Source organism: Perognathus longimembris, chromosome 19 (assembly GCF_023159225.1).
Source record: "Perognathus longimembris pacificus isolate PPM17 chromosome 19, ASM2315922v1, whole genome shotgun sequence".
NCBI classification, from domain to species: Eukaryota; Metazoa; Chordata; class Mammalia; order Rodentia; family Heteromyidae; genus Perognathus; species Perognathus longimembris.
In genome coordinates, this window is record NC_063179.1 from 5,273,783 (window position 1) to 5,297,152 (window position 23,370).

At 62.4% G+C, this 23,370-nt stretch overlaps 1 protein-coding gene across 1 annotated transcript in view; it reads left to right on the forward strand.

Annotated features, from left to right (window-relative positions):
• LOC125367522 (ankyrin repeat domain-containing protein 33B-like) overlaps window positions 1–20,373 on the forward strand; it is a 31,288-nt gene extending 10,915 nt beyond the window's left edge. Inside the window, exons 2-4 of the mRNA XM_048368216.1 lie at window positions 9,557–9,687; window positions 14,538–14,678; window positions 19,613–20,373. Of these exons, the coding sequence (XP_048224173.1) occupies window positions 9,669–9,687; window positions 14,538–14,678; window positions 19,613–20,373 (921 nt within the window). The 5' untranslated portion in view covers window positions 9,557–9,668. The remainder of the gene's footprint in view (window positions 1–9,556; window positions 9,688–14,537; window positions 14,679–19,612) is intronic.
• Window positions 20,374–23,370: the final 2,997 nt, after the last annotated feature.

The window sequence follows — 23,370 nt, forward strand, 5'->3', positions numbered from 1 at the left end:
GCCATGCAAATGATTAGGTTAACGCCCGCGTGGCAGGGGCAGATTTTACTTTTGCAAAAGCAAAACAAATAAACGCCACGGAGGCTGGAAGCAGTTCCGCACATAAAGGGACTTTCAGAGCACCCGTCCAGTGTGTTCAGCTATGGCCTCCTCCTCCTCCTCCTTCCTTCCTTCCTCCTCCTCATGGCATTGGTGTTTGAACTGAGTGCAGAGTTCTGTGACACAGGTGCTCTACCACCTGATCCACACCTCCAGCCTTTTTGTGCTCTGGTTATTTTATTATTATTATTTTTTGGCCAGTCCTGGGCCTTGGACTCAGGGCCTGAGCACGGTCCCTGGCTTCTTTCCGCTCAAGGCTAGCACTCTGCCACCTGAGCCACAGCGCCCCCTTCTGGCCGTTTTCCATATATGTGGTGCTGGGGAATCGAACCGAGAGCTTCATGTGTAGGAGGCAAGCGCTCTTGCCACTAGGCCAAATTCCCAGGCCTGCTCTGTTTATTTTTGAGAGTTAGACCTGGACCAGGAAGAGCCAGGCACCCACCGGACGCAGCCTGGAGATGGCGCCCAGCCAGGCAGTGGGCACGCGGCAGCTCCGCGTCTTGGACTAAGAGGGCTCCCCTTCTGTTTTCAGCTGCAAGATGGCTCTTGTCACGACCTGTCCTACAGCTGATTCTTCTAGAGCATCTGTTCCCATATTCTTTTTTTTTTTTTTTTCTTTCGGTGTGGGTTCTGGGGCTTGAACTCAGGGCTTGGGCGCTGTCCCCGAGCTATTTTGCTCAAAGCTAGTGCTCCACCACTTGAGCCACAGCTCCGCTTCTGGCTTTTTTGGTGGTTCACTGGGGATGAGCCCTGTGGACTTTCCTGCCTGGCTGGGATTACAGGTGTGAGCCACCAGGCTTCCCACATCCTTTGCATAGCTGGTTGCCTCAGAGAGCAGGGCATGGGCTGCTTGCAGCCTCTGCCTGGCGGGGCGGGGGGAGGGTCTTGCCCCGCAGGGGACCCCGGCCCCGCACAGCCCTCCCTCACGAGGCTGGCTCAGCTCCTGCCTGCAGCCCCTCGGGCTCCTCTTCTTGGCCATGGAGCTGGTGTGCTTGACCTAGGCACCAGGCTGGCTCTGAACTGAAATGGGGTTGCTTTCATGTGGTACTCGGGGCAGGGGGAGGGGGTGTCGCCGCAGGCTGGTCGTGGGTGGGGATGGCAGAATTTTGAGACTCCATAGAGAGCCAGGCTGCTGAGCACGGCTGCCAGGAGTTCTCCTCGCTGGGGGAAGCCATGGGTGCACTTCCTGGGCAGCAGTGTGACAAGTAACAAGAGTGTGTGCTTATTGAGTTCAGCCTCCCTATTGCCAAATAAATATTACACATATACACACATATGTATAAACACATCCTTTTGGCTTGCTGCTCCTCATGCGTTTGTCCATCAGCTCATCCATCCATCCACCCATCCATCCATCCACCCATCCATCCATCTGTTCATCCATCCATCTGCCCATCCACCCATCCATCTGCCCATCCATCCATCCGCTCATCCATCCATCTGCCCATCCATCTATCCATCCATCCATCCATCCATCCATCCATCCATCCATCCATCCATCCATCCATCCGCTCATCCATCCATCTGCCCATCCATCTATCCATCCATCCATCCATCCATCCATCCATCCATCCATCCATCCGCTCATCCATCCATCTGCCCATCCACCCATCCATTCGCTCATCCATCCATCCATCATCCATCTATCTGCCCATCCATCCATCCATCCATCCACCCATCCATCCATCCATCCATCCTCTCATCCATCCACCCATCCATCCTTCCATCCTTCCATCCATCCGCCCATCCATCCATCCATCCATCCATCCATTTGCCCATCCATCCGCCCATCCATCCATCCATCGCCCATCCATCCATCCATCCATCCATCCATCCACCCACCCACCCATCCAACCATCCATCCTTCCATCCACCCATCCATCCACCCATCCATCCATCCATCCGCCCATCCATCCATCCATCCATCCGCCCATCCATCCATCCATCTGCCCATCTGCCCATCCATCCATCCATCCATCCGCCCATCCATCCATCTGCCCATCCATCCATCCATCCATCCATCTGCCCATCTATCCATCCATCCATCCGCCCATCCATCCATCCATCCATCCTTCCATCCATCTGCCCATCCATCCATCCATCCATCCGCCCATTCATCATCCATCCATCCATCCGCCCATCCATCAATCCATCCATCCATCCGCCCATCCATCCATCCATCCATCCATCCATCCGCCCATCCATCCATCCGCCCATCCATCCATCTGCCCATCCATCCATCCATCCATCCGCCCATCCATCCATCCATCCTTCCATCCGCCCATCCATCCGCCCATCCATCCATCCGCCCATCCATCTGCCCATCCATCCATCCTTCCATCCACCCATCCATCCATCCATCCATCCATCCGCCCATCCATCCTTCCATCCGCCCATCCATCCACCCATCCATCCATCCATCCATCCATCTGCCCATCCATCCATCCATCCGCCCATCCATCCATCCGCCCATCCATCCATCCATCTGCCCATCCATCCATCCGTCCACTCATCCATTCATCCATCTGCCCATCCATCCATCCGCCCATCCATCCATCCATCCGCCCATCCATCCATCCATCCATCCGCCCATCCATCCATCCATCCATCCATCCATCCATCCATCCATCCATCCATCCATCCATCCGCCCATCCACCCATCCATCCATCCGCCCATCCATCCATCTGCCCATCCATCCATCCATCCGCCCATCCATCCTTCCATCCACCCATCCATCCATCCATCTGCCCATCCATCCATCCATCCATCCGCCCATCCATCCATCTGCCCATCCATCCATCCATCCATCCATCTGCCCATCTATCCATCCATCCATCCGCCCATCCATCCATCCATCCATCCTTCCATCCATCTGCCCATCCATCCATCCTTCCATCCGCCCATTCATCATCCATCCATCCATCCGCCCATCCATCCATCCATCCATCCATCCATCCGCCCATCCATCCATCCGCCCATCCATCCATCTGCCCATCCATCCATCCATCCATCCATCTGCCCATCTATCCATCCATCCATCCATCCATCCGCCCATCCATCCATCCTTCCATCCGCCCATCCATCCGCCTATCCATCCATCCGCCCATCCATCTGCCCATCCATCCATCCTTCCATCCACCCATCCATCCATCCATCCATCCATCCGCCCATCCATCCTTCCATCCGCCCATCCATCCACCCATCCATCCATCCATCCATCCGCCCATCCATCCATCCGCCCATCCATCCATCCATCTGCCCATCCATCCATCCGTCCACTCATCCATTCATCCATCTGCCCATCCATCCATCCGCCCATCCATCCTTCCATCTGCCCATCCATCCATCCATCCATCCGCCCATCCATCCATCCATCCATCCATCCATCCGCCCATCCATCCATCCATCCGCCCATCCATCCATCTGCCCATCCATCCATCCATCCGCCCATCCATCCTTCCATCCACCCATCCATCCATCCATCTGCCCATCCATCCATCCATCCGCCCATCCATCCATCCATCCGCCCATCCATCCATCTGCCCATCCATCCATCCATCCGCCCATCCATCCATCCATCTGCCCATCCATCCATCCGCCCATCCATCCTTCCATCTGTCCATCCATCCATCCATCCATCCACTCATCCATCCATCCATCCGCCCATCCATCCATCCATCCATCCGCCCATCCATCCATCTGCCCATCCATCCATCCATCCATCTGCCCATCCATCCATCCGCCCATCCATCCATCCACCCATCCATCCATCCATCCATCCATCCATCCGCCCATCCATCCTTCCATCTGCCCATCCATCCATCCATCCAACCGCCCATCCATCCACCTGCCCATCCATTCTTCCACCCACCCATCCGTCCTCACAGGCTCTGCAAGGCTTCCAGGAGAGCTGGGGCTCTGAGTCCCTGCAGGGCGTTTCTCCCATTCGCTGGGGTGAGGCAGGACTCTAAGAATAACAACTTCCTGCCGGAAGATGAGGTAACCGGAAGGGAGTTCACTGACGGATGAGGCCAGGAACTTCCAGAGCTGCCAGACTGGGTGCTGTGGAGGCCTCGCTAACTGCAGATGGGGGTGGGGTGGGAGGGTGGCCTCCAGGGACGGGTGTTTAGAGGGGAGGGGTCTTGTGGCGAGTGGAAGATGGGGAAGGGCCGCTGGCCAGGTGGTATCCCAGGCCCTGGGCAGGGACTTGGGCTGAGGCGTCTGCCTGGCCTGGGAGGCAGGGTGGAGGGACGGCGGGGGTAGCCCGTGTGCCTGGGGGCCAGCTAGCTAGCTGTGTGCCTTCTGGGCTTTTCCACGGAGAGGGGGGAGGGCCGTTTTTAAGAGGGGAGGAAACATCAGACCTGGATCGCTGTGGTGTGTGAGCGGAGGAGACTCGGCGGGAGGGAGAAGACGGGGACGATGGGGTGTGTGGTGGGGCCGGTCCAGTGGGGTTGTGCCAGAAGAACGGAGGCCCCTGGTGCTGCGTAGAAGACGTGTGAATCCCCTCCAGAGCCCGTCGAAATGGCGGCACAAGGGGGTCCGCACGCGGGGACCCCCAGTCCCGAAATCCAGGTGACGTCCCGGTGATGGCAGAGCTGAGCTCCTCACGGTTTTGAGGGGACCCCTCCCCCCCGCCTCTGGGGACCGGCTGCAGCTCTGTCATGTCTGTCCCCACTCCCCTAGAGACCCTATTTCCAAACGAGGCCACGCTTCCAGGGTTGGGACCTGGACTTGGGTTTTTTGGGGCAGTGGTGTGGGGTTTGAACTCAGAGCCTCATGCTTGCTGGGCAAGTCCTCTCCCTATTGAGCCAGACTCCCAGCCCCCTTGTTGTGCTGGTTGTTTTTCAGGACTGGGCCTCGCGTTAGCCCCCCACGGGCCCCCGGCTCTGCATGCAGCCATTGGCGGGGTTGGAGTCTCGTGAACTCTCCTCCCCACTGGCTTTCAGCTGCGGTCGCCTGATCTTCAACTCCCAGTTGTTGCTGGCTTTTTCCTGCAGGGCTTGGCCCTGGAGCTAGAGGCTGGGAAGAAGCGGCCTGTGCCTGGGACCTGTGTTCTTCCCAGGAGAGGGACCGACGACAACGACGGTTCCAGGCTAGGAAAAAAACAAGAAGCAAACCATGGCGACGAAACGCCTGCCCCCCTGAATGTTCACTATGCCTCTTACTCAAGTGGAAGGGGCGCTGGGGACCTGTGGGGTTCCTCTCCTTGGGGGTTAGGTTTCTGGCCCTTGGTGCCTTTGGTAAGAGCGTTGCGCTTCCTTGCTGGTTGTGTGTGTGTGTGAGTGTGTGCACGTTTGGGTGTGTGGGTTGTTTCTGTTCAAGACAAGGTGTTTGAGCTACAGCAGAAGCACTGCATGCGTCGTCTATGGTGTGGCTGCTCAGCAGTTTTCCTACGTTTGCATCCAGCAGGGTCTGCACCGTCTGCCTTTGTCTCTTGTCTGCCTGTCTCTTTCTGAGGCAGGGTCTCACTAGGTAGCCCAGGCTGGTCTTGAACTCTCGATTCGCCCACTCCAGCCTCCCACGCGCTGGGATTACAGGTGTGTGTCCCCAGAGCAGCTTTCTTCAGACGCTTGGCTCGTGTGATGTCTCCTGGGGGCGGATCTGAACTTGAATGGACACTGCCACTTTTCCGGGGCGGGGGGGGGGAGGGAACCCCGCTCTCCACCCCCTCCCACAGGGAACACCAGAGTTCCACACCCGCGCCAACACTGGGTATTGTCAGCGTCTTTAATTTTAGCCGCTGGTGGGTGGGAGTGGGGCCTCTCCGGGTTTAATTTGCATCCCTCCCATGACTCACGGTGTCAGGTACTTTCACGTTTGGAAAAGGTTATAATTTAAATCTTTTACATTAAAGGAAAAAATCACGTTAGGAGACATTAACAAACACCTGCCAAGCAGACATCCCGGGGAGGGGGGGGCCGGAGCCCTCGCTCGCCCCAACCGCCGTGAGTCAGGCAGACAGATGTCCCTTTCCTTTCTCTCTCTGATCACGCGCCAGGCGGCGGCTTGTTTTCCTTGGAGCAGGCGGGGAGGGGCGCCCACTCCAGGGGTATTTTGAGACTGGAAGAGAAGGGCATGGCTGGCCCCTCCCCCCCCAGCCTGGGAAGGGGCGGGACCCAGCCCCCCTGCTGTGATGTCATCAGGAGCCCCCCACCCCCGCCCCGACCTGGGAAGGTCCCTGGGTGCCAGCTCCTGGCCCCACGGGGCCTGTCCCTGTGCCAGCCCCCCGCCCCCCCCCCCGCCCCATCCCCCACTGGCTTCCGCCACCGTCCGTGCTGCTCCAGTCCCCTGGGCCAGCTGAGTGTCGTCATTGCTTACTTCCTGCCACACACTGAGCTTCCTGAGCGCCCAGTGCCCAGCCCGGGCCCTGCCTGCTGGCTGCCCGCACCTCCACCCCCGTGGAGGGCCCCCCCCCGAGGGTCAGGGGCCGAGGGGTGCGGTGATGAACAAGTGAACGGGCCATGTCCTTCAGAGAAAAGCTCACTGTGAACGGAACGGCGTCTGCTGCCCTTCAACGGGGGCGCCCAGGGGCGGGATGGGGGGGCCCCCCTGTCCCCTGGGGGGGGGGGGGCCGCGCCCGGCACACCAGCAGGTGCCGCGGGTCACTCGGCGGGGACTTGTTAAAAGAAACGTGGGCTGGGTGCCGTGGCGCACGTCTGTAATCCCGGCCCTCTAGAGATGGAGAACCGGAAGGGGTGGCTCTGTGGTGTCGCGTGGTGCGTGTGTGTGCGTGTGACGTCACGCGCGATGTGACCTCACACTGCGGTGTCACGCGCGCGCTCTGTGTGTGTGTGTGTGTGTGGCTGTGAAGCAGCCTTCGTGGGGATATTGTCTGGAAGAAGGCTGTAGAGGCACCGGCGGCTCACGCCTGGAACCCCGGCCACTCAGGAGGCTCAGGTCTAAGCACCGAGGTTCGAAGCCGCCCCGGGCAGGAAAGTCTGCGAGGCAGTTCTCTCCCGTCAACCACCACAGTGCCAGAAGTAGAGCTGGGGCGTGAGTGGGGGAGCACCCAGGCCCCGAGGTCAAGCCCCAGGTCTGGCACAAAAAAAAAAGATGGGGGGCCTCACTGGGGGGCAAGGGGAGCCTGCTGACTTCCCAGCGTCTGTGGCGAATCGGGGCGGTGGGTGGGGGAGGGGACCCTGAAAATGAGCAGCCCTTGATACGCACTGGAAACCAGAGGCCCCATAACCTCATCCGCAGAATGGGCTCGCCTGGAATCCGGCTGCGCCTCCTGCTCCTTTTTCCCCGTGCACGGTTAGATTAGGTTCCCGTAACTCGCAAGCGCGAGCCAGTCCTTCTGGAGCCAGAGGGGACGGTCTCTGGTACCCAGCACGCACAGTCGCTCGTGGGTTTCCAGGGTGGTCAGGACAGCGCCGGTGGCAATCAGGACTCTCCACCCGCCTGCGCGCAGGTGTCCTGAGGCTGCGCGCGGTTCCGCCCCCGCCCCCTCGGGACGCGCTGGTGCAGGGCCCGCCCGCGTGTAACGCGTGACCTGCTGGCGGGAGACAAGTTGAGATTTTCTCTCCTAGTTGCTGTGGCTCGGGAACCACGTAGACGAACGTAGAGCACGTTCTGTGGCGCTCGGACGGTGGAACTCCTTTGTGCAGTTAATGCACACTGAAGAAGAGACACTGGCTGCCACTGTGCCCACGAGAGGCCGTGGTGTCGGCCACGGGTCCCCTCCGAAGCCACTCCCCACTCCGGGGGGGGGGGTGTTGGTGTGGTGATTGCAGGTCCCTTTGGGGTGTTATGGGTCCGGATGGGTGTGGTGGACTTCTTACCTGTGACTTGAACCACGAGGCTGCTGGCTGCTGCTTCATAAGCAGCTGGGATTTAGGGCGTAAGCCACAGCACCCAACTCGTACTTGCTTTGATTAGTGTGGCCATAGAAAATGTTCAGTGACATCCGTGGCTGAATACGGACGGATCAATGGGGAAGAAGCCCAGTAGGAAAGGGGGAGAGGAAACCAATCAATCACTCTATAGAGAGGAGATCAAGGCCGACTTCCAGTGGACACATGGAACAAAAAGTCGGTCTTGCTAACGATCTGGGTAATGCTGTTGTTGTTTTGCCAGTCCTGGGGCTTGAACTCGGGGCCTGAGCACTGTCCCTGGCTTCTTTTTGCTCAAGGCTAGCACTCTGCCACTTGAGCCACAGCGCCACTTCTGCTTTTTCTATATATGTGGTGCTGAGGAATCGAACCCAGGGCTTCGTGTATATGCAAGGCAAGCACTCTACCACGAGGCCGTACGGATTCCCAGCCCCTGGGTAATGCGGTTTTAGAAGAACAATTCCTATGCATTGGACCAGTGCGACTGCAAAGGTGCTGGCGTGACGGGATGGGAGGAGGGGCGGGGAGAGGAGGAGGCACCGGTAGCTGTCACCCGGCTTGTCCAGGCGCAGCAGTGGCTCTCTTCTGGGGACAGTTCTGCTTCCCCGCGACGGGTGGCAATGGGCGGAGGCATTTCTGACCTCCAGAAACCTATGGGTAGGGTGTGGTGCAGGCACCTGGTGGGCAGAACTAAGCGTCCCTCCGCCCCAGCCCGGCCCCGCCAGGCCCTGAGAATAGAGCTGGCCTAGCTGCCCGGTGTGGAGCAGCCTACGATGGTTTCCAGCTTGGCGTCGGGAGAGGAGATGGAGGGGCTCTTGTTGTTGTTGTTTGTGTGCGTGCACACGCGCGTGTACCCGTACTGGGCCTGAGATCGGAGGCCTAGTTGTTCTTGCTTGGCTTCTGTGCTCAAAGCCAGTGCTCTACTCCTTGAGCCTTCTGGCTTCTTGGTGTTTTCACTGGAGATGAGCGTCTCATAGGCTTTTCTACTCCCGCTGGCTGCAAATCACCATCCTCAGACCTCAGCCTCTTGGGGCCCTAGGACGACAGGCAGAAAGAAGCCTGGGAGAGAGGGAGGCCTTGATTCCAGCGCACTGTTACTGGCAGCTGAGGAGGTCTGCAGATGATGGAGTCACCTCCCAGAGTTCCCAGGTTCTAACCCCACCACCCCGTGGGGTGGGGGGGGGAGATCAGGGAGGGGCGGTTGGCTTCGAGTGCTGGATCGGAGATGGCCAGTCCTCCTGGCAGAGAATAGCTAATCCCCCTAAGAATGACCGTACTTGTTGGACATGAAGCCGGCAGACAGGCAGTGTGGCCCCCGGCGCTCCCTAGGGAGGGCGCTGACTGGGGTTGGTGCGTCCTCTTGCCGTCGGTTCTTGGGCCCGAGACACGACTCTCCTGGCTCCGGGTCCCGGCCCCGGTGCTCGGGCGGCCGGCGTGGTGCTGTGGGGTAGGGCCGGTCCTCGGTGATACCCGGAAGGAAGTCACCCCGGCCCCCGTCTTGGAGAAGGCGGGGTGGGGGTGGGGGTGGGGGTGGGGGTAGGGTGTCCGCACGCCGAGCCGCTCGGACCCCGCCGCGGGCACTCGGGACCTGGGTGGTGACCGGCTTCCCTCCTCCGTTTCTAGGACCGGCCTCATCGTGGCCTGTCACCACGGCTTCGTGGACGCCGTGGTGGCCCTGGCGGAGTGTCCCCCACGTCGACGTGAACTGGCAGGACAGCGAGGGGAACACGGCCCTGATGACGGCGGCGCAGGCAGGTAGGCGGGGGCGCCGGGGGACGCTGACCTTGACCTCGACCTCGACCTCGACCTCGGGCCTCGATGCTGTGCTGGGTATGTGAGGTCCTGTGGAGGAGTTGGGGTTCCAAAAGGGGACCTGGATCCCGTCTCCAAGGTTATCGAGGGGGGAGGGTGACTCTATGGGGGGGCCTGTGTCCTCTATGGGGGGCCCTGTGTTCTCTATGGGGGCCCTGTGTCCTCTATGGGGGGCCCTGTGTTCTCTATGGGGGGGCTGTGTGTCCTCTATGGGGGGCTGTGCGTCCTCTATGGGGGGCCCTGTGTTCTCTATGGGGGGCCCTGTGTCCTCTATGGGGGGGCCGTGTATCCTCTCGTCAGCCAGGACTCGGCTGCGCGCTGGCCTCTGGCTGGCAGGAGGAAGGGGGTTGGGGGGTTTGGGGGTGGTGGGGTCAGGTGGTTCGCAGCTGGGCAGGGGCTGTTGCGCCCGTTGAGCTCTGGCCCGTGAGCCGGGGTGTCGTGTGTCGCCCCGCGTGTCGCCCGCGCCCGTGGGCGTAGCTGTGGGGGGGCCGGGAGCCCGCGCAGGGCCCCCACGTACCCCGAAGGGGGCTGAGCGAGACCGGGAGCTGGGAGAGGTGCCGGTGCCGCCGCCTTGTTTATTGGGTTCCACCCCCTCCCCCTTTCTTTTGGCTTTGTTTCTCTCTGGTTTGGCAGGGGTAGGGATTGAACTCGGCCTGGGGCTGGCAGGCGGGCGCTGGGCCGCTGCAGCCGGGCGGAGGCTCTGCTCAGCCGGTCCTGCTCGTCCTCAGCTGGCCCGGGCCGGGGTGCTCCTCCCGGGGTCCTCCCAGGTGCTCCTCCCGGGGTGCTCCTCCCGGGGTCCTCCTCCCGGGGTGCTCCTCCCAGGTGCTCCTCCCGGGGTGCTCCTCCCGGGGTCCTCCTCCCGGGTGCTCCTCCCGGGGTGCTCCTCCCATGGTGCTCCTTGTGGGGTGCTCCTCCCGGGGTCCTCCTCCCGGGGTCCTCCTCCCGGGGTCCTCCTCCCGGGGTCCTCCTCCCATGGTGCTCCTTGTGGGGTGCTCCTCCCGGGGTCCTCCTCCCGGGGTGCTCCTCCCATGGTGCTCTTTGTGGGGTGCTCCTCCCGGGGTGCTCCTCCCGGGGTCCTCCTCCCGGGGTGCTCCTCCCATGGTGCTCTTTGTGGGGTGCTCCTCCCGGGGTGCTCCTCCCGGGGTCCTCCTCCCGGGGTGCTCCTCCTCCGCGCGTCTCCGCGGTGCCCGGGGGGCGGGCATTGCAGGGGTGCGCCTCCGTGCTGGCCCTTGCTGGCCGTGGCGTCTCTGGAGCTTTCTGCCAGGGCTGTCCTGCGTCCGCGCCTCCTGGTCTCGGCCCCCCTCCCGCCTAGCTGGAAATGGCGTTGGAAGCTCCGGGAGACGTTCCAGCCCCAGGTTGCTCCCTGCCGGACGGAGCCGGGCAGAGTCCTGAGCGGCGTGCGACCGATCACCCGGCCTTCCTGCTCCGGGGGACCTTCTGAATCCTCCCCATTCGAGAATGTTCTTACTTTCTCTTTATGCATGAGTAACAGCTTGTCCTAGGGGAGTTACTACCCGGTGCTATATTGCACCTGCTTCCCCTCCCTTCTCCCCCCCCCTTCCCCTCCCTCCCTCCCTTCCTCCCTCCCTCCTTCCCTCCCTTTCCCTCCCTTTCCCTCCCTCCCTCCCTCCCTCCCTCCCTCCCTCCCTCCCTCCCTCCCTCCCTCCCTCCCTCCCTTCCCTTCCCTTCCCCTCCCTCTCTCCGTCATCTTGGTTTCCACTGACAGTAGTTGGGGCCCTGTCCGCTCTGCGTCCTCCTGGACGTCTTGGGACAATCTCCTGCCCGCCCCTCCCTCCCCTCCATGGGAAAGTCTCCGCCGCCCCCCTCCCGGGTCTCATTCTTCCTCAGTTTCTCCTCCTTTGTGCGGGTGGGGGGGGGGCTGGGTTTCCTTTAGGAAGTAGCTTCTGGGTTGCTTTTGACCCCAGCCAGGAGTTTCCCTTCTTGTCACCCGTAGATCCGACCCGCCCAGCCTGTCCCCCCCCCCCCCCGCCCCGGGCACACACATTCCTCCCCCCCCCTCCCTCCACTCGGCCGGTGGGGAGAGCAGTGTGGCCGCTGCCTTGGTCTCCCGATCCGTGCCGTCAGCAGACATTTTCCTGCACTGTCAGCATCAACGCGCCCCGTCGACGGTGCTTCTGGAACCACGGGCGTTGGGTGAACATCGCGCCCGCCAGGGTTGTGTACCAAGCCTGTGCCCAAACCTGACAGTCCCAGGCGCTCCGGAGACGGACACGCGGCCTCTGCCGTGGCTGCCCCCCGGGGCCCACACGCGGGAGCCAGTCCCTCGTGGCTGTGGACGGGCTACTGGGAGTTGGCTAGACGGTGCACCCGTGGTCCGCTCTGGGCGGGGCGTGGCGCACAGGGTCCGGGCGCGGGGGTCTGGAGGGTTGTTCTGCACCTGCCGTCCTCTCCGTCTTCGGGGCCGCGCAGCTTGGGAATGGAACGCTTTCCAAAGCCGGCAGCGCCCTCTCCTGGCCGGCTGCGGGAACTACGGCTTGAGCCAAAGCGGGACCATTTCCCCGCTTTCAGATCAGTGCTGCATCGCGTCCCCCGCCACCGCGTTCCTGGCCTCAGTGAGCACCCGGGACAATCCTGGGAGAACCGGCGACTAGCCACTGGGGTGTCCGCGTCATCTCAGACCATGGGGGCTGTGGCTTGAGAAGGGGTCTGGGCACTGGGCTGTCTGTTGGTGAATTTCCATTCTTCCTTTCCCTGCCTGCCAATGCTACCGAAGAGAGAGAGAGAGACGGAGAGAGCGAGAGCGAGAGAGAGAGAGAGAGAGAGAGAATGTGTGTGTGTGTGTGTGTGTGTGTGTGTGTGCAGGGGCACAGCGTGGAAAATCCTGGCGACAGGCTAGCACCCTTGAAGAAAGGGCTCTCCGTGAGTCTCCATTTGCCCACGAAGGCCCCGGCCGAGTCTCAGTGCCAGGTGCGGTGCTCCGGGCCTTCATCTGCTCCCAAGCCCAGCAGATCCAAGGGTTCCCTCCCTCGCACCCCGCCGTGGTGGAGGTCAGCGGTTTGAACCCTCGGCCTTTGCCCTCCTCTCCGCAGAGGAGGCCCAGGGCTGTCGGGACCCCGGGGAGCGTGTGTCGCGGTCACTTGTCACCCGCTTGCTGGCTTGGCGACACTGTCTTTCCCGCCGGCGTGAGCTCTGAGCTGGCCGCGCTCCTCCTCCTCCTCGCGGGACGCTGCTGACTTAGCTCCGCGTTGGCTTTTATTTGGACAGCTGGTGACCGGATAATCCCAGGATTTAGGCAGCGCTGGGGCCGGGGGGAGGGACGGCAGCAGGGAGTGGCCACGTGTACCTCAGGATTGTGGGGGGTTCCCCTCCAGACAGCTGTGGCCCCCCCCCGGCTGCAGCTGGGCCCGGAAGCTGCTGAGCGGGGTGTGGGGGGGATGTCACGTCCGCTTGGCCACGGGACCCACGGGATCCACTGAGGACGCTCCGCGCCTCGGCGATGCCCGTGCTCCCAGAGCCCGGCCAGCCCTGGGGTCACCCCGCCTTCTCCTGCTTCGGGGACCAATGCCGGGGGGGGGCGGGCTGGGGGACCCCCCAGGGCTGCCAGAGCTCAGGAGAACGAGGGCCTGGGCTCTGGTCCCGCACTCAGGCCTCTGGATGGGGCTGGGAAGGGGACTGTGCGGGTGGACCGGCCCGGCCCGGTGCAGGCCTGCCCAGGCGAGGGGAGGGAGGGGAGGGGCCGGCCCGGGCTGAGTCCCCACCACGCCAGGGGGCTTGGAAGGACCACGGGGAAGGGACGCACAGAGCCGGAGAGCCAGGCCGCAGGTGGCTGAGGACCCTGGGGGGGGGGGCGGCTGGACACCCCACACCTCCCCTGGGGCCGGCACAGCCAGGACACCGGCGTGTTGGGGTGGGGACGCAGCAAGGGAGGGATGACGGGGGGGGGGGGGGTGTGGGGGGTGGACACGCGTGCCAGTGGTGTGGAATTGTGCGGTGGGGGTGATGTGCTCCCCACCCTCCCCATGGGGGGGGCAGGCAGCAATGTCTGCACGCCTCCCTGGTTCTCACCGCCTGGGCAGGAGTGGGAGTTGGGGGGCTGCTGGCATCTGCGGGTGGTTTAACCACCGGGGTGGCCCCACGGGAAAGTTGTCCAGTGCCGACAACAACGAGGCCAGGACCCCCCTGGGGGGGGAGGAGCGAGGAGGGGTGAGTGGGCCCCGGGGACAGCGGGGTGGACCGGGGAGCCCGCCGGGGCGCAGGGAGCCCTGGTCGAGGATGGGTTTCCTGTGGGTGAAGCACTGTGCAGAGTACGATGTATAGCATGGTCTCCTTGGGAGGGAGGGAGGGGAGGGAGGGAGGGGAGGGAGGGAGGGGAGGGAGGGAGGGAAGATGGCTGTGGTCTAGGAAATGTTCTCACCTGCTGAGGTTTACGTTGGGGCCGGGTGACTCCCGTCCTGACAGGCGTGTGCGTGGGGCTGGGGTGGGGTGGGTGGGGGTAGGGGTGGGGGGCAGGGGGTGCGCGCGTGCGTGCACTGCGTTTCCCAGCTCAGCAGCATCTGTTGGCCTTGGTGGCACCCCGCCTGGCCGGGCTGGGAAGCCAGGCGGCGCCCCTCGGCCTCTACACCCCAGGGGACCCCGCCCTGCCACGTGGGGCCCCCCCTCCCACCCAGCAACAGCCTCCGCCTGCCCCCCCCCCGGGCTCTGGGGAGCCAGACAGGGAAATGGCCAGACGCAGGTGGATGGCACAGCCCCCCCTCCCCCCGCCTTTCCTCTTGGTGGGAGCCAGCGCTTTCCATAGCTGCGTGAACTCACACGCACGTTCAATTCTCTTTCAGGCCACGCCACCATCACCAACTACCTGTTGAACTATTTCCCGGGCGTGGACCTTGAGAGGAGGAACGTGTTTGGCTTCACGGCCCTCATGAAAGCCGCCATGCTGGGCCGGACAGACTGCATCCGAGCTCTGATGCTGGCAGGTACGTCTCTCTGCCCGCCCACCCGTCCGTCCAACCGTCCATCCGCGTCTCCCACGCAGCCTCCAGGCCCCGGGAACGCGAAGTTCCTCCTGTGAAGAATACAGCTTGCGAACAGCCATCACCCTAACACAACAGACCCCTCACAGAACAGAGCGGGTGGGTGCCACACAACGGCTTCACTTGCTAGGCTGCTAGGTGCCCTTCCACTTGAGTCGCACCATCACTATTATTGTCTTTTTATTTTATGTCAGTCCACAGGATTGAACTCGGGGCCTGTGCACTGCCCCTGAGTGTTTTTGCTCAAGGCGAGTGCTAGATCTACCACTTGAACCACAGCTCCACTTCTGGTGTTTGTTTGGAGATAAGAGTCTCAGGGCCTTCCCTGCTCAAGCTGGCTTCCTACCGCGATCCTTAGATGTCAGCCTCCCGAGTCTCTAGGGTTACAGGCACGCGTCACCAGTGCCAAGCCCGCCGTTCATTTCTTAATAGAGTCTTCTCTTTGCGTGGGCCATCCGGCTGTGGAGGGAGTATTCCCTGCTCCTCAGCACACCCAGCTTTTCATTAGTCGAGATGGTGTCTTGCACTCATTTTGCCAGTGCTGGCCTTGCACCGCATCCTCTCCTGACCTCAGCCCCCTGAGCCCGGCTGAAGACTCCTTCCCCGCTGGCCCGTTTGCTCCGGCACGGCTCACAGTTCTTCTCCCTCGGGCATGTGTGTTCCCAGAGGACAGGCTGGCAGGCGGCACAGCTGAGGGTCTGCGGGATGGCGCGGGGACCGGCCGGCTGCTCCCCGCATGCTGGGCTCGGAGTTCCGTGGCGAGGTGCCGCGTGGCACTTTCCTGTGTCTCTGATGAGTCGCAGAGTGGGCCGTTGTGAGGTTGAAGCCGGGTCGTGCCTCCTCGCCCCGTCACCTTGGAGAAAGCCTTCCCCCCCTCTCCCGTCCCTGAAATGTGGCAGGACAGGACCTTGAGCCTCTCGGGCCGTGGGTTTCCCTCAGGAACTGTTCAGTGAAAATCCTTCCCGACTTGAAACTGAAATCAACGGTTCCCCGGTGCCAGGCGACACAGCTTTAACATCCAACATCCCAGGGGCTGCTGCGTTCCCTTCGTGCTGCCACTGTCGTGGGTTTTCTTTGTGTTCTCGGCACTGGGTTTAGCCAAGAACAAAAGCCCCCTCGGTGCCGGAGTTTCAGGGAGTGTGGCTCCCCTCGGCCTTCGTCCGTTCCTGCTGCTGTAGCAAATGGAGCGGGCCCGGGAATTCATAATCCACCGGAGCTGCTCACGCGTGGGTCCGAAGGCCGAAGCCCCGCATCTGCGGAGGCCTGGCAGGTTTGACCTATTTGACCTCTGCCGAGGCCTCGTTCGTTCTCGCTGTGTCCCTGCCTGTTGAAACCCTCGGGCTTCTATCCGGCATCCCGGGCTGCGAGGGCTCGGACGCCCCCTCGGTGAAGGCTCTGGAGAAGGGGCCAGCGGCTGCGATGCGTACCCCTTCCCCTTCCTTCGTGGGGAGCAGTGCACAGAGCCCACCCATCCTATCCCGGGGTGGCCTGGTCCCCCCCGCCCCACCCCCCCGGCCTTCGCTGGGCTCTTTCCTGTGACCGTGAGTCCTGAGAGATCGCACTGACCGCGCCTCCCGTGCTCAAGACAGGCAGAGGTGGCTGGGTGGTGGGTGTTGGGGGGGGGTGTCCACGGCCGGGGGAGGGGAGGGGCTGGACACCAGGGAGCGCGAGGACCGTGGACACGACTCTGGGAACGCGTGGTGAAAGTCAGTTCTTCTCCTCCTTCAGCCCTTGCTCGGCTGGCCTTGGGCTGCCCGTGTTGGAAACCCGACAGTGGCGTCGGGGGCCGGGCCCGCGCCGGTGGCTCAGGCCTGTCGCCCTAGCTACTCAGAAGGCGGAGAGCTGAGGATCCTGGTTTGAAACCAGCCCAGACAAGAAGCTCCAGAAGTGGAGCTGTGGCTCCAACGGCAGAGTGCCAGCCTTGAGCACACAAACTCAGGGACAGTGCCTGGGCCCTGAGTTCAAGCCCTAGGACCGGCACGACAGAGGAGGGGAGAAGGGGGAGGGAGGGCATTTTGCTGGCTAACTCTAGCTGTGAGTCTGCTGGATTTTTCTGCCCAGGCTGGCTTCAAACAAGGATCCTCTGATCTTAGCCTCCGGAGTAGCCAAGGTACCAGGAGTGAGCAGCCAGTGCCCAGCGTATCTCCTTGTTTTATTTCATTAGGAGTCTGGAGGTGGGCAGACACTGTGCAGAACTGGCCTCCATCCTGTGCGGGCGCCCCAGCCCCCACCCCTGGTTCTTCCTTCCCCTTGGCCATCACCTCTCCTTCCAGGTTTCAGGCAGGAATCCGCAGCAAATACGGACAGTGCACCCCTCTCCTTAGGGGCCTTTGGGCCACAGTCGGGGTCTCTGGGCCGCTGGAGTCTGGGCGGTGGGCTGCGGGTGGCAGTCACTGCGAGACTGGCGATTCCGCGTGGGCGATGTCCCCCTGCTGGGGACCTTTGGGCCCTGGCATCCTGGGAGCAGAGACGGCAGGCCATGGACCAGGCCCGGCCGGGGCTGCCGCTGCTGTTGAGAATGAGGTCGGAGGTAACCCAGACTGAGCCGTGAGCGGAGCAGCGTCGAGTGGGAGGGAGGGGGGCGCCCGCGAGCCCTCCTGGGGTCCCCGCGTGTGGCGTGGCGTTTCGGAAGGGAATTCCCGTGATCAACCAGTGCGGGGAGCTGTGTGACCCGGCACGGTGCCACCCACACGTAGGAGGTATTGGCGCACGTGTCTGTCCTGGGGCTTGAACTCAGGACCTGAGCTTTTGTGCTCAAGGCTAGCTGCATGAGGCACAGCTCCACTTTTTTTTAAACAATGCATCTCTACCCAACACCCACAGACCCCTTTCTCACATTCGTCCCTGAACACTGTAGCGTAGCAGCGGTTGACCTAGCGCTTGCCTTGTAGCGCGCGGTCTCAGTGCCGCAGCAGCCGTGATGTGCTATGGGCGGGAGGTGCGCCTCGTCATTCGTGGGGTGTCATTCGTGCGCTCAGTACTGTCCTTCACCGAGTGCCCACCTACCCAGGAGGGAAGCTGTCCTGTCAGCCGGCCCTGGCCGCCTCCGCCGCGCGGGTTCGGGTCTTAGGGGCGTCTTGAAGGAGAGCATGCCCGTTGAAGAGCAGCGGAGGAAGGGTGTGGAGCTGTGGCTGGGTTGCTTCTGTTTTCCATTCACATTTGGACAATGTCTCTTGTGTGCTGTGTTCGTTAAGGCTTTAATTCCGTAGCGTGTCCCTTTCTCAAAGCGACACGCGATGAATCAAGGTTTACTGTGTCGTCTGTTTTGTGCCGTGGCATTTTTACCGCCTCCTAAGTTTATCACGCGGACAGGAGCTCATGCGTTCCTGTTTCCCAGCTCCACATAGTCGCGACTGTTCTTTAGTGTGTCAGGGAATGAGGAGCGTGAGCGGGCGGGCGTGAGCTCAGGTGAGCTGGGTTCGCCTGGGCCCCGGCGGGTCGTCGTGATGGCTGACAGGCGGCCAAGCCCTGAGCCCTCAGCCCCTCGTCTGTGTGGGATGGGTTTGGAGGTGCTGGGCTGGCTGGGTCCCATTCCTCGGAGGCCCCCAGCCGAGTTCTCCACACGGTTTTGCCAATAGAGGTATAGCTAATGGGATTTGAAATCTCCAACGCATTCTTAACCCTCCGTGGGCCTGGGATTGGACCGAGAGAGAGCGGGTGTCAATTCTCCAGTCTCCAGTCACACCACATGGAGACCTAGGCAGGGTTCACCAAGTGAAAGGGAAGCCTGACTTGGAAAAGGCTCTGGGGGAAGCGGAGCTGCTAGAATGTGTCTAGCTAGAGGTAGAAGTCTCAAGGACGTCAGGAGTCAGCTTCTGCTCTGGCCCCGAGGTAGACTGTGCTCTCCAGGAAGCCTTCGTCTTTGCCCTTAAGACCTTCAAGTGGTTGGGCGAGGCCCACCTGCGTTGTGGAAGGTAACCTTCAGGTCAGCACCTAGCAAAGGGTCCGACTCGCCCCCCCCCGCCCCCCCGTAACACCGACACTGCGAACGCAGCATCCTGCCTGCCGTGCTGTGGGTAGAAAGCCCAGTTCCCAGCCTCAGGACCCCCCCCCCCCCCCATGACCACCATCCCTGCACGCCTCTGGTTCATTAGGATCAGAGGGGGTGTGTGGGGGACAGCATTGGGTAAGATGCGTTCCCCCCCCCCCCGCCCCCGTCAGGCAGTAGTAGCTCCCTGGCTGGCAAAGGCAGGTGTGCGCAGGTGGAGGGGGCCGGGGAGGGGGGCTCTTTCCCACCCAACAGGGCCCACAGTCACCCGCCAGCAAGGTGACAGAGATAACCACGCGGTTGTTACTGTTACGTTTTCAGAACATTCTAGGGCCCCTGTTCATGGGAACCTGGGATAGTGCCATGGTTCCTGGCCATTCCACTGCTTTTGGAAAGCTATGGAGTGTAAGAAAACAACACACTTAGGTGCTGAGTGCAGACGGGGTTGTTGTTGTTGTTGGTGGTGGTGTTGGTGGTAGTGTGTGTGTGTGTGTGTGTGTGTGGTGGTTCTAGGGCTTGAACACAGGACATGGCACTGTCCCGGAGCATTTTTGTGCTCTACCACTGGATCCGCACCTCCACTGGTGGCTTTTTGCTGGTTAGTTGGAGGTAATAGTGTCAGAGACGTTCCTGCCTGGGCTGGCTTTGAACCTCAGGTCTCCTCAGCCTCCTGAGTAGCTAGGATTTACAGGCACGGGCCACCTGGGCCCAGCACCGAGTGTCCCATGCCAGAGTTAGCAGGCTGGGGCGGCATTGGGGCCCAGGAGCCGGTGGATGCTCTTAGGGCGGGGGAGGGGGGGTGGGGGTGGAGGGTGGGGTGTGTTGGGGGGTGCTGTCCCTCGGGGCCGCACCCCCCCCCCGCAGCTTCGCCTTTTCTGTTGCGTTCCAGGGGCGGATGTGGACGCCAGGGACCCCCGGCGGGGGCTGTCTGCGCAGGAGTGGGCGGCGTTCACGGGCCGCGCGGAGGCCGCCCGGCTCATGCGGAGGCTGCTGGAGCGGCCCTGCCCGGAGCAGCTGGGGGACAAGTACCGGCCCGAGTGGCCGGCGGCCGGCGAGGCGTTGGCGGGGAAGCCGGCGGCGCCCCGCGGCTGCCTGCAGAGGCTGCGGCGGTGCCTGCGCTGGGCGCTGGCGGCGCGGGGCGCCCGGGGCCCGGAGGACGGCGGCGCGCTGGACCACATGGTCCGGGTGACCACCGGGCTGCGCAGCCCCGCCGTGGCCATCGCCTGCCGGACCGTGTGCCCCGACAGCCCCCCGCGCGTGGGGCAGAGGCGCTGGGCCGTGCCGGAGATCCTGGCGGCCCGGGGGACCGGGGCCGGGGGCGAGGCCCGCGCGCCGCCGCCACCGCCGCCGCCGCCCCCGAGCCCCGCGGCCCGCCGCCCCCCGGCCCCGCGCCAGCCCGGCCTCCTGGCCCTGCCGCTCCTGCGGCGGCGGGGCAGCGTGCGGCCCGGCCTGGTGGTGCCCCGCGTCCGCGTCAGCAAGGCGCCCGCGCCCACCTTCCAGCCCGAGCGCGCGGCCGGCACCAAGGACAGCGCCCACCTGCAGATCCCCAAGTGGCGCTACAAGGAGGCCAAGGAGGAGAAGCGGCGGGCGGAGGAGGCCGAGAGGCAGCGCCTGGCCCGGGAGGCGCCGCGCTGGAGGAGGAGGACGTGAAGGGGCCCGGGGGGCCGGGGACGCGGAGCGCAGGGCGCGCACCGGGAAGGGGGCCAGCGAGGGGGAGGAGAGGGGGTGAACCCCGACCCCCTGAGGCCGTGCCAGAAGTGGGGTGCCCCGCAAGTGGGGTGCCCCGCAAGTGGGGTGCAACAGAAGTGGGGTGCCCACAAGTGGGTGTGCCCGAAGTGGGGTGCCCCGCAAGTGGGGTGCGCCCGAAGTGGGGTGCCCCACAAGTGGGGTGCGCCCGAAGTGGGGTGCCCCGCCAGTGGGGTGTGCACCCACTCGAAGTGGGGTGCCCCGCAAGTGGGGCGCTCAGGCTGCTCCCCAGAGGGAGCTGGGAACAGCACGAGCTTCTTTGCCTCATCAAGTTTCCCCAGCGATCACCACAGCGCAGGGGAATCCGCCTGAAAGCCTCCTCCTGCGGAACTTCGGCTAAGAACCTAACCCCGCGCAGTTCACCACCGGCATGGCGCCTGGGTTTGTGTTTGCGACCCTTAGCACACTTTCCAGCGTTGGCGCGGAGCGGGCGCTTTGGAGTGAAGACAGCGTCACTACGGGCGTCTGAAGACCCTGGGCTCAAGGGACTGGGGCTCCCGACTGTCACCCTAGCTGTGCAGGTGGCCGGGGATCGGAGGACCTGGAACTGCAGAGCCAGCCAGAGCGGGAAAGCCCTTGAGACGCTCATCTCCAATGAGCCCCCAAAAGGCTGGAAGGGGCGCTGCGGCTCAAGTGGCAGAGTGCTAGCCTTGAGCAAGAAAGCTTAGGGACAGCACCCAGGCCAGGTTCAAGTCCTAGGACTTGTGCGTGCGCAACACAGACACATACACACACACGATACTGTTCTTGCAATAAATGTTTGCAATCTCTTCAGGAGACACTCAGGATCCCTGAGCTCTCCCGCAGGTGTTGGTTGGGCCTTGGCTGTGCTCCTGTTACTGCCCATAGGCAGCGGGTTTTAATATTAATTTGATTCAGCGATATGGAATATTTGTTTCCAATTTGTGAAGACCTTGACTTTTTACTGTGAGATAACCAAGTGAGAACCAGATATTATTTGTCTGATTTTATTTTTTGGCAGTAGTAGGATTTGAACTCAGCACCTGATGTGCTCTACCACGGGAACCACACCCCAAGCCCTGTGTGCTTTATTTTTCAGATAGGGGCTCCCTTTTGCCCAGGGTGGTGGCGAAGACCTCCCTCTTCCCCCCTCTCGTTCTCTACCTCCCAAGTAGCTGGGATTATAGGCGTGAACCACCATGCCCAGCTATGTTTTATTTTTTAACACTATTGTCACTATAGTAATAATAATGAAAAAGTTGTCAAATTATTATGCACCAGTGCATACCCATTTATTGCTAGAACTAAAACCATGTTAAGCAAGGAACTGTAGGCACACTGGGTAGGAAACCTTCAACATGCTAAACTTAGAAGAAGAAAAACATCATCATAAAATGGGGTCAATTTAAGAAATGGTTGATGGAAACACAGAACTGACGGCATGTGCTTTTAGGCAAATCCGACCTGGGTAGCTTTAAAGTGTAAAAACGAGGCAAAGGGTGCAGAAGTGGGAATGCTGTACGTGAGACACCGAGGCGGGGAGGGAGAGGTCGCCACTGGCTTTAAGCGAACTTGTTTTAGGCAGCTCCTCCTGGGTGGCCTGCGTCTCTATGGCCCTCTCCTCCAGGCTCAAACCCAAAGATTTCCTTGTGTGGATTTCACTCTGTTTTATTTTATTTTATTATTATTATTTTTTTGGCCAGTCCTGGGCCTTGGACTCAGGGCCTGAGCACTGTCCCTGGCTTCTTCCTGCTCAAGGCTAGCACTCTGCCACTTGAGCCACAGCGCCCCTTCTGGCCGTTTTCTGTATATGTGGTGCTGGGGAATCGAACCTAGGACCTCGTGTATCCGAGGCAGGCACTCTTGCCACTAGGCTATATCACCAGCCCCACTCTGTTTTATTTTGATGACCGCCCTGATGGGCTCAGCTCCTCCCAGGCCTAACTGTGCGGGATTTCCAAGGTGCGGGACTCGGGCAGGGCCCCCGCCGCAGGCTCTGAGTCGGTGGGAGCTTTCCGGTTCCTCTGTCCCTGTGACAGTGAGGCAGTGTAGCTAGGTCTTAGCGTGTCTGTCACATATGCACTTTATTTAAATAGTAAGCTAAAGAGCACTTGGAAGCCATGGATTGAAACTATGAAGCCTGTCTTGGAAGCTCCTGACTTCCCAAGGCCCTCTGTGAAGCGCAGGGGTTCATCTCGGCTGGGTCTTGACGGCTGCGCCCAAGAACCACTGGGCGGCAGGTGCACAGCTGGAGTTGTCGATGCAGTGGTGGTGGTGGGGGGGGATGCACCCCAGGATTATTCTGGAGTTCTCAGGCCGACGACACTGCGGTGAGCCCGGCAGCTCCTCCCGGGGATGGCGGGAGCCCCCCCCACCCCCCTTGAGCCGGTGCACACTGCCTGTGGGCGTGCAGGCCTGTGCCCGCGTGCATGTCTCCGTGTCAACAGCCGTGCGACGCCGCTTGTGCTTTTGGGTGTGCCCAGCCCTCTCCCCCCCCCCCCCCGCCACCCATTTCCAGTGTCCCATGAGACGGGGGCCCCCGAGTGCTGGCAGCGTCCACGGGGGGCTCCGGCTCCCGAGCCCTGCGTGGTCGGCCTTGCCCGGGAGCGTGTGCACGAGGGCGCGGGGGACAGCGCCCCCCCCCCCCCCCCCCCCCCCCCCCCCCCCCGCGTCCCCTCTGGGCCGCGCCCCTTCTCTTCCGCCCTCTTCCTCCTCTTGTTCCTTCAGCGCTTTGCTTCTCCTGCGTGGCCTGCTTGGCGCTGCTCCAGCTGCCCCAGTGCGGAAAAGAAGATGGAGACACGGGGCGCCCCCTCCCCCCCCCCCCCCCCCCCGCCCCGGAGCGCGCAGCCGGCCTCCCCAGCCGCTCCGGGCGTGGGACGGGCGTCCTTGCGGGGCGCACCTGCTCGCGGGGCCCGCGGACGGGCGCCTTCTCAGGGATCC